Source organism: Sinocyclocheilus rhinocerous, unplaced genomic scaffold, assembly GCF_001515625.1.
Source record: "Sinocyclocheilus rhinocerous isolate Xijiao unplaced genomic scaffold, SAMN03320098_v1.1 scaffold864, whole genome shotgun sequence".
Lineage (NCBI taxonomy): Eukaryota > Metazoa > Chordata > Actinopteri > Cypriniformes > Cyprinidae > Sinocyclocheilus > Sinocyclocheilus rhinocerous.
Window position 1 is genome coordinate 1,816,325 of NW_015645567.1, and position 15,631 is coordinate 1,831,955.

The 15,631-nt window shown below is 35.3% G+C and overlaps 1 protein-coding gene across 8 annotated transcripts in view; it reads right to left on the reverse strand.

Moving 5' to 3' along the window:
* Positions 1–15,631, reverse strand: part of LOC107706806 (electrogenic sodium bicarbonate cotransporter 4-like) — a 35,966-nt gene that overhangs the window by 16,342 nt on the left and 3,993 nt on the right. For 5 of the 8 annotated variants that reach the window (XM_016510638.1, XM_016510639.1, XM_016510636.1 and 2 more), the window contains exons 2-11: positions 14,073–14,140; positions 12,763–12,963; positions 7,672–7,798; positions 6,614–6,774; positions 5,185–5,334; positions 4,447–4,542; positions 3,336–3,391; positions 1,962–2,119; positions 1,530–1,617; positions 1,283–1,437 (exon numbers count right to left, since the gene is read on the reverse strand). In XM_016510638.1, the coding sequence (XP_016366124.1) occupies positions 1,283–1,437; positions 1,530–1,617; positions 1,962–2,119; positions 3,336–3,391; positions 4,447–4,542; positions 5,185–5,334; positions 6,614–6,774; positions 7,672–7,798; positions 12,763–12,963; positions 14,073–14,139 (1,259 nt within the window). In that variant the 5' untranslated portion in view covers position 14,140. Of the gene's footprint in view, positions 1–1,282; positions 1,438–1,529; positions 1,618–1,961; positions 2,120–3,335; positions 3,392–4,446; positions 4,543–5,184; positions 5,335–6,613; positions 6,775–7,671; positions 7,799–10,585; positions 10,881–12,762; positions 12,964–14,072; positions 14,141–15,631 lie in introns of those variants that run through there. The other 3 variants (XM_016510642.1, XM_016510637.1, XM_016510641.1) reach the window with 2 other exon arrangements.

A 15,631-nucleotide genomic window follows, 5' to 3' on the forward strand; every position in this document is an offset into this window, starting at 1 on the left:
TTTGCAGTGCGTATGTGGTGCGTATTTTTTCCACGCTCATGTTAACAGATTAAAGCGTTCACTGCACACGGTTGCGGTCCGGCAGTGCGTTCAGGATCGGTGCATCTGCAGCACTGCAGAGATCATTTCCACACTGAGTGTATTGCTGCGCTGCAAGCGCTGAATTAAAGTAACAGCGCATTGTTTGCAGTAAATATGAACATGGATTGACACGAAAATGTAGTAATTACACCATAAATGCATATTATTAAAGTCTACTGTGTTAAAAATCCTGATTGGAGTATCACTATAAATAGTTATAAATGATAAAAAGAAGGCTTTAAAAAGATCGGTATCGGTATCGGCAGATACTGCTTTCTGTGATCGGCGATCGGCCTCAAAAATCCTGATTGGAGCACCCCTAGTAATGATATAAATAAAAACAGTATTCTTCCACCAAACAATGTAGTTCCTCAGAAACAGTTGTGGTTGCAACAAAGTGGTTGCCAAGCAACACACAAAGTAAACAAAGGTGTATGTTTGTAGAGTAATTTACAACAGCTTCGAACGCGGCTCAACCAATCAGAATCAAGGACCGGAACTATCCGTTTTATAAGGTAATATTTAATATGACCGAATCAATACTAAATAATATTTTTTACTTGATTAAAGCCAGTTAATTTAGATTCTACCACATGAAGTACATATTTTAGATTACAAAATATATTTCACTCCATATTTTTAACAATGCAGTGTATAAACATAATATTTCTATTATGTTGCTGCAAATATACAGTAAAGTTCAAAAGTTTTGGGCCGTTTAGACGTTTTAATGATTTTGAAGTCTCTTTTCCTCACAAAGGCATTTATTTGATGAAAAATACTAATATTTGTAAACATTATTATTACAGTTTATAATAACTGTTTGAAAATATTATTTATTCCAGTGATGCAAAGCTGAATTTTCAGCATCATTACTCCAGTCTTCACTGTCACATGATCATTCAGAAATCATTCTAATATGCTGATTAAGAAACATTTCTGATTATTATGCTGAAAAAAGTTGTGCTGCTGCTTCATATTTTTGTGGAAGCCATCATACATTTTTCAGGATTCTTTGATGAATAGAAAGTTCAGAAGAACAGCGTTATTATTTATTAAATCTTTTCTAACATTATAAATGCCTTTACTGTCACGTTTGATCAATTTAATGCATTCTTGATGAATTAAAAAGATCAATTTCTTTTCAAAAATGTACTGACCCCAATCTTTTGAATGGTAGTGTAGATTCGTGATTTAATACCTCATCTCTGCTGAAGGCAGTTTCTTCGGGGGTTCGATGCGGATCTTGGGGTCCCATTCTCCAGGAGGAAGAACTATCACCTCATCCAAAAACTCATCAATCCCAGCAATCAAGTCCTCACGATCTCTGGCTTTATAGGCCACGTCGCTGAACAGCTAAATATGGTGGCAGATACAGACAGATTTGCTAAAAAATACTGTGATGATACTTAATTTTAGGGTTCAGAATTGCTGAGATTTTCCCTTACATCATCAACCATGAGTGTAGCCATGGCCCGACCGATCTCGTTGTAGGATTTGGTTTTGCCATTGGGACCGAGCAGCACAAAGAGAAACCTGGAAAATCCACATAGTCTTTCATTAAAACGTAAAGCAAATACACATTTAAAATTTATTCTTTCTCTTTCTGTAAAATGAATAAAAAATATAAAAAAAATAGTTACTTAGTACAATGTCTAAAGTGGACTATCGAAATAAAGTGTAACCATTATTATTATTATTTTTTTTAATGTACAATCATAATTTGCTGGGGTCTCTGTGACTGAAATGTCTGGAATTTATTGTTTTTTTGCTTTACCTATGGAACAAGTGTTGTTTTGTCAGACTGTGTTGTGAAACTAAAGGCTATTAGCTATTTAAACAGCCAAAAAAACGTATACAGACTGTTTTGGGATGATCACCTTGTTGGCACAGGGACTTCAGTAAGGCCTCCTAGCGTTGCGGCTTGAGCCAGACGTACGAAGGCCACAAATGGCTTGTCTAGAAAATCCACCTCTCCAATCAGCACATTAGATGCCTCGGCATCTCTGGGGATCTTCTTCATGAACTTATTCTTCAGCTGGTGGTTGGAATAACAATCCAGTTAGGGATCACGGATGAGTGGGTTTAATTAGACCACATGGTCTGAAGTGCTGAGATGCGTAGGTCATGAAATTTCCATGTTGGAAAGAGTTCACACAACAGCCTCATTCATGATACCAGTATCAATATGAGCTCCATGTGCCTGCATGTGATGGAAATGGGAAGTGCCTCATTTTTTCCAATGGCAGATCAATAAAGCTATGCAATCACAGCAGGAAGACCGAGCATGCAAACGCACCCACGTGATCCAATGAAAACAGCCACTTGGCAACGGTGGCAAATGGAATGGTCTGTGCTTATGGTCAAAATCAGCTTTTAATCTTTTAATGCCACTTTCAGAGTCAATTCACTTTCTGCAATGAATAAACAAGCTCCTTTCTCATGTCCCGACCCTGTTTTTCCTCTTGTCAGAGCATTTGCTGCTGTTACGGTGTATATATATGTACATCAAAACTGACATTTGGACACTTAAGTCTCACTTAAAAGTGGAAATTCTCTCTTTTTCTCAGCTTTTCTCAGAACTAATTTCACATTCTTGCAATAACTACCTGGAGCACCTGATTTTTAGTGGATGCATGAAGTCAGTTCCTCATAGCTAACTTAACTCAAACTGATTAGCATGAAAAATGTGCTTGTGCTGTCTTTTTTTGAAAACAAATGCCACTTGATATTGCCACTTTGACACATGCTCCTGTAAGGCATAAATGAAGCCTGTCGAGGGCAGTGAACACATGAAAGTGAGTCATGGGTGTCACTTTAAGCAGAAAAAAACTCATTAAAGTGGACTCAGAATTGGCTCACTTTGAAGTCTAGCAAGCCGAGAGCAGCGGCACCAGCAACCCTTCTTGCACAAACACTAAAGCCCTGCAATGGCCTCAAAATACTTTGGCAAAACTAAGTGCTTTACTGTGTATTTCTTATTTTGCTTTTCATTATTGCACCACATTAAAATGAAGAAAACATTACAAAAAGACAAACAACTGCTGGCGGCATTTGAGTGACTTATATGGAATATTACCCTGCATAAATTTTCCACATAACGCACATAAATAAGACCCCTGATGCAGTGCTTTTGTTTCTAAAATCATCCTGTTTACTCTTTGCTAATCAATAAATAAATTTTCAGTGTATTTCAATATGTTCATGTGAAAAAACAGCAATGGTCCTGGAATACTAATTGGAAAATGCCATACCTGGTCGGTGCTGGGTGTGACGCAAATATCATTCATACTGCGGCACTGAGAAGGATCTGAGAAGCACAGATGAAACACTTTGATTATCAATTTAATCAGTTTTGTTATTGTTAACTAAAACTAACACTAGTAAATCAATAGAAATAAAGTCGAAAAATAACAAAATATAAAGTAGATGGTAAAAAAAATACTTAAAACTAAAATAACGTAAAATAACTTAAATCAGAAGTACTACAATTACTAAAACTAAAATGGAAATGAAAATAAATTAAATCTAAATAGAAATATTTAAAATTACTAAATTACTAAAACTAAAATTAAAATAAAAATGGAAAATATAAAAATAAAATATAATTCAAAATATGAATAAATAATAGAATAGAATATAAATAATACTAAAATAACACAAAATTAAATAGATTATTGATGTAATTTCTGTGTTGATGTGATTTCACTGTCAAAGGCAAAGCCAAATATAGCAACAAATGAATCACAAATCATTATGCATCAGATTCAGATGGTAATGCCGTGTTAATTTGATATATACCATGTGATTTTATGATTACAAAATTCATGTGCCACACATCTTAAACTTCTAAATGTCACATTTGCTTGAGAAGTTTTGGAAAGTCCATATTTTATGCAATCATGTTTTTTAAAAGGTACTGCAAAAAAACATATTGCATTAGTACACTTAAAAAAAAAAGAAGACACATTCGTTTTAGTAACTTTTCTTTAGAGACAAGAAAAAACAATGTTGTTTTTCTGGCCTAAAGTACCCAGAGTACAGAAACAAATCATAACAAACAAGAATGGAAAACCAAAGTCAAGACCTTTCTAATAATCTCTAATCCTCAGAACAATGGCAGGAACGCACTGCTGCATACTTGGAGAAATGTTGCTCACCTTCTTGTGCAACTACAAGCAGTTAAGTGTGTGGATGATGCTATGTGAGGTTAAAAGGTGTTCACACTGACTGCAATTAGCATTTTTAATGAGAGTTGGTGATTTAAAGCGACAAAACCTGAGACGGTTATTAGAAATTCCAGAGATCCGGAAGTAGTTGTAGATAAATCTATGGAAGGGGGAAGACACAGAAGGCCAGACTCACGCAGTTTGCTGAGGCCGCCGCTCTGATGAGCTCGCAGGTCCTCAGTGGAGCGATGGAAACCCGACCCAGAGCGAGGACTCGGGTTCGGACTGCGGTCTGATGCAGACCCGAGATCAGACACAGAGAACGACATGATCAAGATGGCAGGACAGGCAAAAGAGCAAAGTGGAAACTTAAAGAGGTCATATGATGTTGCTAAAAAGAACATTATTTTGTGTATTTGGTGTAATGAAATGTGTTTATGCGGTTTAAGGTTAAAAAAACACATTATTTTCCACATACTGTACATTATTGTTTCTCCTCTATGCCCCGCCTTTCTGAAACGCCTCGATTTTTACAAAGCTCATCGGTCTGAAAAAGCGAGGTGAGCTGTGATTGGCCAGCTATCCAATGCGTTGTGATTGGCCGAATACCTCAAGCGTGTGACAGAAATGTTACGCCCCTTACCATACTGTGATGCTGTGTAGACGTTTTAGGTAGGCGTGGCTGACTCTTAACTTTTATAAAGAATATCTCTTTGGATTTGAGACTTTAGTCTTTGCAACTTTACAGATCTTCTTTATGCACCAAGAGCTTGTAACACTTCAAAGAGAAAGGAAAAATTGAAATCGCATCATATGACCACTTTAAGAAAAAAAAGTTCATAAGAAATGATTTGAAAAGACAAGTGTCAGAGAACAGACAGGGAATCCTGGGAAAATCACTGACTGTGGGACAGGTAAGATAGCGGACACTCACTCGAGGGGCTGGATTTTCCGATGTCCGCCAACGAGCGGTGGATTGGCTTCTTGGTCTGGTGTCGGTGTTTCCGCAAGAGGACAAAACTGATCTTCTCACGGATCTCTGGAGTTATAAGACCCTCCTGCACCTGCTTTTCAATGATGTCATCTGTGAAAGGCAGAAAAACACATTTTTAAATAACACAGGAAAAACTCATTGGAAATAAAAAAATCACACATTAGGTCTCAGCTGTTTTTCCTAGACAGCAATGAGATTATATGGAGCCAGGGCCGTCCTTAGGGGGGTGCAACTGGTGCGGTCGCACCGGGCCCCATGGCGAACGGGCCCCGCGTCAGCTAAGGACGGCCCTTTATGGAGCATATGGATGGCTCCTGCTTCTCAGATGTTTCTCCTGAGGAAAAGACTCCAGTAATCTCACATGTGTGATTTTTTTTCCCTCACCAATATCTCAAACTGTGCTCAGATTTTCTAACATGATTCACACTGCCTTCTATATTAACAGATCTATAGTCTTACTGTATGTGAAGTAAGTCTCATTTGTTTCTGTTTTTATTTCCTCTCAGAAATTGTATGAGAAACATGTGACACAAAGTTAATACTTCAATTAAACATATCTCAAAACCCTATTAAATATCTTTAGTTTAAAAGATCAATGTTTGAGCAACAATTTCGACTATCATTTTCGAATCGAAATTTTTTAAACTTTTTTTCTTTGCATCATGTGTGCTAATTCGGATGGAAACTGTGTGGAATTCTGAGGAATATATTTAAATTTAGTAAAATATGTTAAACAGACACTCTTATTAGTAGCTAGAAGCATAATCAAATTAGCCAATATAAAGTACTTTTTAAAAGTTTGAGATTTGTAAGATTTTTGAAAGTTTTGAAAGTTTTACATTTTAAAAGTCTCTTCTGCTCACCAACGCTGCATTTATTTCATAAAAAAATTTAAACAGTAATATTGTGAAATATTACAATTTTCTATTTGAAAATTTTGAAAATGAAATTTATATCTGTGATCAAAGCATCATTACTCCAGTCTTCAGTGTCACATGATCCTTCAGAAATCATTCTTGCTGCTCGAGAAACATTTCTGATTATTATCAATGTTGAAAATAGTTGTGCTGCTTAATACTTTTCATTATACATTTTTTCAGGATTCTATGATGAACAGAAAGTTCTTTTTTGGAAGAACAGCATTTATTTGAAATAGAAATCTATCATAAATGTCTTTACTGTCACTTTTGATCAGTTTAATGCAACCTTGCTGAATAACCGTATTGATTTCTTTCAAATAAACATCTTTTAAACCGTAGTGTATGTTTATAAAATGGAATATTAATAATCAGAATTTGGGATCTTTGTGATCCCAGATCCCAGATTCAATGGGGGTCTGTTCTTTACTCTTTTTGTAGTTCTCACTGACCCACTATCTGCGGCAGTGAATAGCCCTCCAGGTCCAGCAGGATGCAGCCCGTCTGCAGGCAGGTGCGCAGCTCAAACAGACTGTGCAGAGACAGCGTGGACACATGCGGTTTGCTCCACCTCTCTCCACCCTCCTCCACCTTCTCCTCAAACTTAACCCACCTAATGAAACACACAGAAGATGCGACTCTACAAATGTTACCTTGACAGTTTTTTTCCCAAGAACCAGCAGATGGATGAAAAGCTTTTGGGTTTTTAAATGTGTAAATTAAATGGCTGGGAATAATGGCAACAATCAATAAGTCCCCTTTTAAAAAGTAACACTTTACGATAAGGCTGCATTAGTTAACAGTTAATGCATGAAATAACAATGAGCAATATACTTGTTACAGTATTTATTTATATTTGCTAATGTTAGTTAATAAAATACTGTTATAAACTGTAATATTTACTGTAATAAAACTGTTCATTGTTAGTTCCATGTCAGGTCCATTAAATAATATTAACAGATACAACTAGATTTGAATAATGTATTAGTACATTTAGAAATTGACATGAACTTTTGAAGATTAATAAATTCTTTACAAGTATTTTTTATTGTTCATGTCAACTAATGCTCCAAATGGATCCTTATTGTAAAGTGTTACTGTGTGTTTTTGTTACTGTACCTTTAAGATATGCAGAATGTAATACAGAAGTTATCTCTGTTATCTCAAATAAGTAACAAAACCATGTCTACAGAAATGCAAATTGATGAATAGATGTTAATATATAAATGTGACTGTCACGAGGGCCAGATAAATGACACAATATAACTTCTAAAGTATAATATTCTTCTGTTATGATTATTGTTGGCTCTTTGACAAATTGCTTTTGCTGCTCTTTTGAAAGTAGCTTTGGATAAAATGTAAATGTAATAAATGAATACTGGAAGTCATTAAGCTCAACTCTGACATTAAGGCACAAAGCTAATAGGATTGGATGAGTCTCTCAACTCATACCTTTTCATGTTTTAAATAATGCCACAAGGGCTTCAGTGTGTGTGTGTGTGTGTGTCACCTGGCCGACTCTTTCCACTCCATCTCCCCACCCTCGTGCTGCAGTGTGTCCATCTCAGTGAAGAGGGTGGGTGTGGGCTCATCTTCCTCTCTGAGGATGTGGCGTAGTCTCTCTGCAGCAGGAGACACTGTCACACACACACACACACACACACACACACTTAAGATACTACAAAGATATACATTTACCTTCAAATGCAAGAGTAATATTTGTAGTATATATATAGTATGTGAGCAATGCAACTAAGCAAAACAAGCATCAGAAGTTAGTTTACATGACAATACATCGAGTCTTGTGGGTGAGGGAAGTTTGAATCTTGCTTGCAACCGTTCCTGATTTGACCTCTCCCTCATTTTCCACATCACTTCATGTATTCTCTCTACTATGCTATAAATAATAAACTAGATTTTTCAATGTATAAACTCGATGTCAGAAGTTTAGGTTGATGTGGATGGTTCTTAACCTCTTGCTATGCAGTTGCTAGGCTGTTCTGTGTGGTTGCTAGGGCATTGCTAGATACTTGCTTACTCCAAATCAAAAGAGACCTTGTTATCTAATATGTAAACTACCATTAAAGTTTTGGGTTGGTAAGATATGTTGGTGTTTTTGAAAGAAGTCTGTTATGCTCATCAAGGCTGCAGTGTTATTTTAGTATCATTAAAGGGTGTATTCACACCAGGAAAGTCCGCTAGTTCGCTTGCTTTGGTCCAGAACAAATACAATTTAGATTTTTTCATAAACTGCAATGGGAAAATCATATAACTTTGAAAAGAAACTGCAGATGCTTTTATCCAACAAGCAACATTGCAAGCAATTAAGCATGAAAAAGTAAGCAAATAAAAATGCAAACGTGTCCATGCAAAAGAGGTCAATAATAATAGGCTATAGCTCAACACCTCCTAATTGAACAAACGGGTTTGATTCTTCGCATTATAAACAGAAGCCTATTGGACTGTATGACGTATAAGTCTGGGTGTTATGTTTTGCCTTCGGCTCAGGCTGAATTGACCCTGTGCTGACCCGCTTGAAATGAAATCTGAATATGACAGAGCAGGACCATTATGATGTACGGCTCCCGAGGCCATGATCCCATCATCATTCTTCGCCAAACATGTGTCTCATCAAAACGAGAATCTGATCTCAAAAGCCTGAGCTTTCAGATCTGAGAATGCTCTGAATTCAGCTTGATTCACGCGTCAGCCGATAACGCGACATATAAAGTCAGAATCAAATCAACAATATTGTTTAAAGATAAATATCTTAACAATCTTCCTTTGAAGAGAAATATCTTGAACTGTCGAAATGTGCATAAATCTCTTCGTAAAGCAGGCTGATATCTGAAAGCATTTCAAAATAATTTGTTTGGTAGATTAATTTAGAATAACCATGTGACAGTGGCTTATTCTAATCTGATGCACGATGCCAGAATCAACATCTAACATCAACAGACCTGTAGTGCTTTAATCAAATTCATCCACACTATATTTTAGGTAAAGTAAACTTACAGAAGCTCCAGTGTGGGCTACTAAAACCTGTTCACAATCTAATGTCATGTGCATTAACTCTGATGTTTAGCGCAAATTATTCAAAACTAATGGTGCAAGTCGGTGTTTGTGAGCCCATGCATGACAATCTTGTTGTGACCTTCCTCTCGATCTCCAGCTTTTCTTCGGGATTATTAGCACGTGGGTGTTTTTCTCCATGTAATCCTTCTAATCCTGAAGTAACAATCACAAATACGTGTGGTTGTAGAATGCCAAGGCAGAGTAGAGTACAACGCAGCGGCTTATTTATAGCTCACGCACTTGAATCACTTTGATTAATCAATTAAACCGATGGAGTCTCGACATATTAGAAGGTGGTTGTTGATATATGCATTGCCATAGGATTAATCAACAATACAGTCATATCTTTAGTTGCTGACCTTCAAAAATGCACTGAATAGAGAGGAAAGGTGAGTTATCGCTTCAGACTGAACACTGATGGACTCATTTTAAAATCCTGATTTCTTCTTCTTCAGAAAAAAACGTACAGGAATATCCCTTTCCTGAAATGCATTCTTGGGGATTTTGATGTATTTCACAATTTAATCACTGCATTTAAATCATGACAATATGGACATGGCAACGAGTGAATCGCATTAAACTTGATGTGTGGCTCATATTGCATATTAAAGAAAAAAGCAATTAAGAAGAATACATTATATTTTGTTTAAAAAAAGGCCTATTTTAGGACCATTCATGTTTTTGCCCTGCGACGTTATTATGTCATTTAAGAACATTTTCCCTCAAATTCTTGTTATTGTAATGCAAATATTTTACTTCTGAATTTGTCTGTAATTGGCATTATTCTCAAATATTTTTGTTTTTGTGTTGTTATATATATTTTCTTAATATAATAACAGTAAACAAATTACTATAATACAATCATTTATTTAAAAACAAAATGTTTTGTTTCATTTTGTTTGGTGGTTTTATAATTTTTTTAATTCTGTAACAGTGGACAAATTACTTTTATACAATAAAAAAAAGAAAAAGAAAATCTGCAAAAAGGAGGTACAATAAGTGCTATCCTGATGTAGTTTACCATTTAAATAATTTATACTTATTTAATTAATTACAGAAAAATGAACTTTGCAGGTAAATGTGCTCAAATGTCACAAGGGTGCAAAATATTTGGACTGTCCTTAAACTTACAATCATCAACCAACCTTGTGAATTCAGTGATGGCTGATCAGCAAAAAACTTGCTAATAGATTAATAGACTCAGCAAAGTCATGATCTCGCAGTGTCAAACTCCAAACCAAATGTGCTCGGACCTCAATTCCAGAGAGAAACTCTCCAGGACAAAGCTAATAGGAAGAACTGGCAGCAAAAGTAAGGAAATAAGACAATGATGGCGTTTGTGACTGTACCTGTGCAGCTGCTCAGTTGAGTGCTCAGAGAACCCAGACTAGACGCCAATGACTGTATCGAGTCCTGAATACTAAAGGACCCCGTCAACCTACGCTGTTCCAGCTCCATCCTTCAGAAAGTCCAACGTTTAAAGTTTCATTGAAAGAAAGAGATCTACAAATACAATTCTGAAATGTCCACTCGCACTTCCTTTTGATTTCCGCCTCTTTGTGATGAACCTGTTAACTGAGCTCGTCCCTCATTATAGATGCACCTTCCCTATGAGCGTGTCTTCTTGTTCTTGAACTTTTCTTCTCAGCAGTGTTGCTCGCAGCTGCTCAGTTGAGTGCTCAGAGAGCCCAGACTAGACGCCAATGACTGTATCGAGTCCTGAATACTAAAGGACCCCATCAACCTACGCTGTTCCAGCTCCATCCTTCAGAAAGTCCAACGTTTAAAGTTTCATTGAAAGAAAGAGATCTACAAATACAATTCTGAAATGTCCACTCGCACTTCCTTTTGATTTCCGCCTCTTTGTGATGAACCTGTTAACTGTGCTCGTCCCTCATTATAGATGCACGTTCCCTATGAGCGTGTCTTCTTGTTCTTGAACTTTTCTTCTCAGCAGTGTTGCTCTTTCCCGAAAACTAAAGCAGGGCAAAGTGCCACACGCATGAAAGGCCCAACAAGTGTTTTTCTCCCTCTCCAGCTTTGCTGATCCCTCCCTTTCTCGCTCTCTCACTCTCTCACAGAATTTAAGTCTAAAACCTCAGATCAATCATTCTCAAGGATGCATGTTATTTTCTAACAAACCTAAAGCAGTAACTATATCAGGGCTATTAAAGTGAACTAAAACCACAAAAAAACATGTTTGTTACGTGATATAAAATATAGGCTAAATGTTAATTAAAATAAATAAAATATAAAAACGTAACTTTAATTTCAGCTAGTTGCCAAAGCAACATTTCTCATTTACAAAAACTGAAATAAAATGAATCATAATTACTGATAACTAATAAAACATTTTTTTTCTAAAACTAACTAAAATGTACATAAAAACGGACAATAAAATTAAAAAAGTAAAAAACTTATTCAAAATATTAACCCTCATTTTGTGTTTTGATCATTTTTTTATCTTTCTTATCGCATTTGACAAACTTCCTGAGTTTGCTCACACAGTATAGCAACTTACCCCAAAAAAATGTGATAATTTTTGTACTTTTTGGGGATTTTTTCCCTCCTTGTGATACTTGTGGTGTTCCCAGTCAAAAATGACCCTCATACAAAAATTGCATATAAATCTCTCCGTATGCTATATTATTATTTATTACCAAATCTCGGATTCAACCTTTTTATCAGCTTGTTTTCTTTCAGTTAGCACAGGTTTTGAATTTCTTTTCGGAACTAACTGATCGTAGGCACCTCAGTTATTGAGTGAACATTACCAAAATCATCACTCCAAAGAAGCATAAGCTTCTATCAATGAGAGAAATACAAAACCTGTGCTACTTGAAAGAAAAGAATTCAAGATTTCATGATTATATGTGACCCTGGACCACAAAACCAGACTTAAGTCGCTGGGGTATATTTGTAGCAATAGCCAAAAATACATTGTATGGGTCAAAATTATCGATTTTTCTTTTATGCCAAAAATCATTAGGATATTAAGTAAAGATCATGTTCCATGAAGATATTTTGTAAATTTCCTACTGTAAATATATCAAAACGTAATTTTTGATTAGTAATATGCATTGCTAATAACTTCATTTGGACAACTTTAAAGGCGATTTTCTCAGTATTTTGATTTTTTTTGCACCCTCAGATTCCAGATTTTCAAATACTTGTATCTCGGCCAAATATTGTCCTATCCTAACAAACCATACATCAATGGAAAGCTTATTTATTCAATGTTCAGATGATGTATAAATCTCAATTTCGAAAAATTTACCCTTATGACTGGTTTTGTGGTCCAGGGTCACATATAGCATAATAAGAGATTTACAAGCAACTTTTCAAAAAGTTAGTCATTTAAATGGGAACACCAAAATAGGATGTTCAGTACAACACAAGGGTTAAAAAATAACCAACAGAATCTCAATGATACTAAATAACACTGAACTGTATTTTTTGAACTAATCTACTTAGCAGAACTTTTTTGTTACGTCAGCATAATAATAACAGGTTAAGAGAAGCTCACTGGTGGAGTTGATGTCAGAGAGCTCGTTTGAATCCTGCTCTCCTTCATCTGGGTCACATGGTTCCTCTTGATTCTGGTGTTCATGGCGGTTATGGTGTCTCTCCCGGCCGTCCCGATCGTGGGAATGCCGTGACGTGTGTCTGTGATGTCTGCGCTTCCTTCTGTATTCCCGTGGCACTGGAACGCCAATATAGACGGACTCTAAAACCAAAGAATAAAAAATAGGTGAGTTTCTATTTTATAGTGTTTATGGCATAATTCACACTCCAGTATGATTCCTTTCCAGCGAATCAGTTTCTTCTGTTTTTTTTTTAAATTTTTTTATTAAAGTTTAGATAAGCTATTGTATTTCAATCCGTGTTATTTTAATATAATTGAGATACCATTATAGTTTTTTATTTTTATTTGTTAAATATATCTATATAGTTTTTATTATTTTATTTCACTTTTAACTATTTTAGCACATCAAGTTAACTAAATTAAACAAAAATGAGAAATGTTGCTGAAATAAAATATGTTTATAGTAGTGCTGTCAATCGATTAATCGCGATTAATCGCACCCAAAATAAAAGTTTTTGTTTACATAATATATGTGTGTATACTGTGTATATTTATTATGTATATATAAATACAAACACATGCATGTATATATTTAAGTTAGTTTATAGATATATTTTATTTTATTTCCGCTAAAGTTTATTTTATTTCCAGTAATGACATTTTTGTTGATATTAGTTGTAGTCAACTATAATAACCCTGATTTAAAAATATATTTACAGTATTTTATACATTTATTTTTATTTACACGTAATATGTGTTATATATACATGTTTATATGTTATATGTGTTTCTGTGATATATTAACATTGGAAAAAAATAAATTAAAAAATTATAAATATTATTAACATAAGTGTACGTGGAAAAACATTCCAATAGTAATTAATGAAATAATTTTTAGCCTATTATTAACCTTTTTGTGTCACGACTAGCTGTGTAAACAAGCACGAAGACGATCAATAAACGGTCTTTAATAATCCAAAGAGGGTAAATCCAGCAGACGTACAGGCAATCCAAAAACAGCTACACAGAGACGAGACCCGACAATGAACACACAAGGAGAACAGAACAGAAGTAGTGACGATAACGAGACAAACCTGGACATAATCAATGAGTAACCATGACAACTAACAAGGACCGGGACACAGAGCAAAACACAAACAGAGTCCATGGTGGTGTGACATTTTATACTCTCCAGTTTCTTTATCAAAAAGTGATTTGTAGGTCAGGTACATCTGCCAAGATCCTCTCACCATCCTCATCCTCATTGTGTCTGCTGCGGTGACCACTTCTCCTGCTGCCATGCCAGTCATGGTCCATCCTGACAGGAAAAAGGCAGAATAAAAGACTATTATTAAGGCAAGACGCTACAGGCAAAAACACAGCTTCAATCTTGAGATTTTGGCATATTTTGCATCCTTAACATTTCATCTTTCAGACTAGTGGAAAGAAAACATCTAAAAGATACATTTAAGTGTTTATTTTTATTTATCTATTTGTGTCCGTAGATTTAAATTAGAATTCATATCTTTAAAGGCCGTTTTCTCAAAATGAGTTTTTTCTCCTGCACTGAGACTGAAATCTCCACTTCAGCAGCACATACAACAAACTTTACAGTTATATTTCTATGTATATTCTGAAGGGTTTAACAGAGGGGTTTCTTCATATATAATTCATCTAGGGATGCTACAATAGAGATTAAGCGCAACAGACTTCTGTATTCTGTTAAATGGGTCTCGTCGCTTCCGATTCAAGCGTTTGGCATATGCTTTGTTAAATATGAAGCAGTTTTACTAAAGATGCCTTCAAAGAGTATCATAACCAATGTCCATCACATATGCGGACTGATATCTAAAAGTTTTTAAATTTTATTCTTTTCACTAACATTTAGATATAAAAATTAAATAAAACGTCAACAATAAAAACAGCTAGCTAGTTTAACTGATTATCTTAAAAATCCATAGATATCGCTATTATTTATTACGGCTGTTAACACGTTCTCCGACAAGTGGAAGCGATGAGACCTATTTTCCGGGTTTGGTCAGGTGACGTTCAACATATAGCCCACGGTTCAATACATACCTCGGTTTTTTTAACCACGTTTTTTTTATTATTTCGGTTTCGATGGCTTGGCACATCAGAGTGTTTTTTGCGATTTAAAAAGCGATTTTTACAGCAAATTAACAACAAAAAAAACTCCTGCACACTTCTGTACACTGGAGAAAGACATGTGGAGAAAATCCACATATGCATCACAGAAATAATAGAACTTATGCCATTCCAGGAAATCCCTAATATGGACAAAGGCATCCAGCTATCGCTGTAACTGAATAAAAAGATTCAAAATAAAATAATAAAATAAATAGAATAAAAAGAAAACATTTTGAATGATGAAACATGAAGCCACTGGACTGTGACAATATATGGGTTATCCGTGTTCTTCGAGCCATCTCGGGTATTTTCATAATAATTAAGAATATTTATAATCCACTGCTAATCGACATAGACTTTATTACAGTATATAATATATTTTCTGCCTCATTCTGTGATAAGAAGCCACATCAGATCACAAAAGGAAGTTATATACATGTTATAATGTTCTCTTTTGTTGGACAGCAGGTTTAGAAACGCTTCTCATTACAAGTCATTACAAGGGAAGATGTTTCAAATGCACGTTATAAGTGTGGAGTTTCCTCATTTCAGCACGTGAACTCACGGGCACAAACAAACTGCAAACGCGGAGAGAAATAAAACGCACAGAATTTATTTTAACGCAAAACTGAAAAAAAAAAAAAAAAAAACGCAATTCACA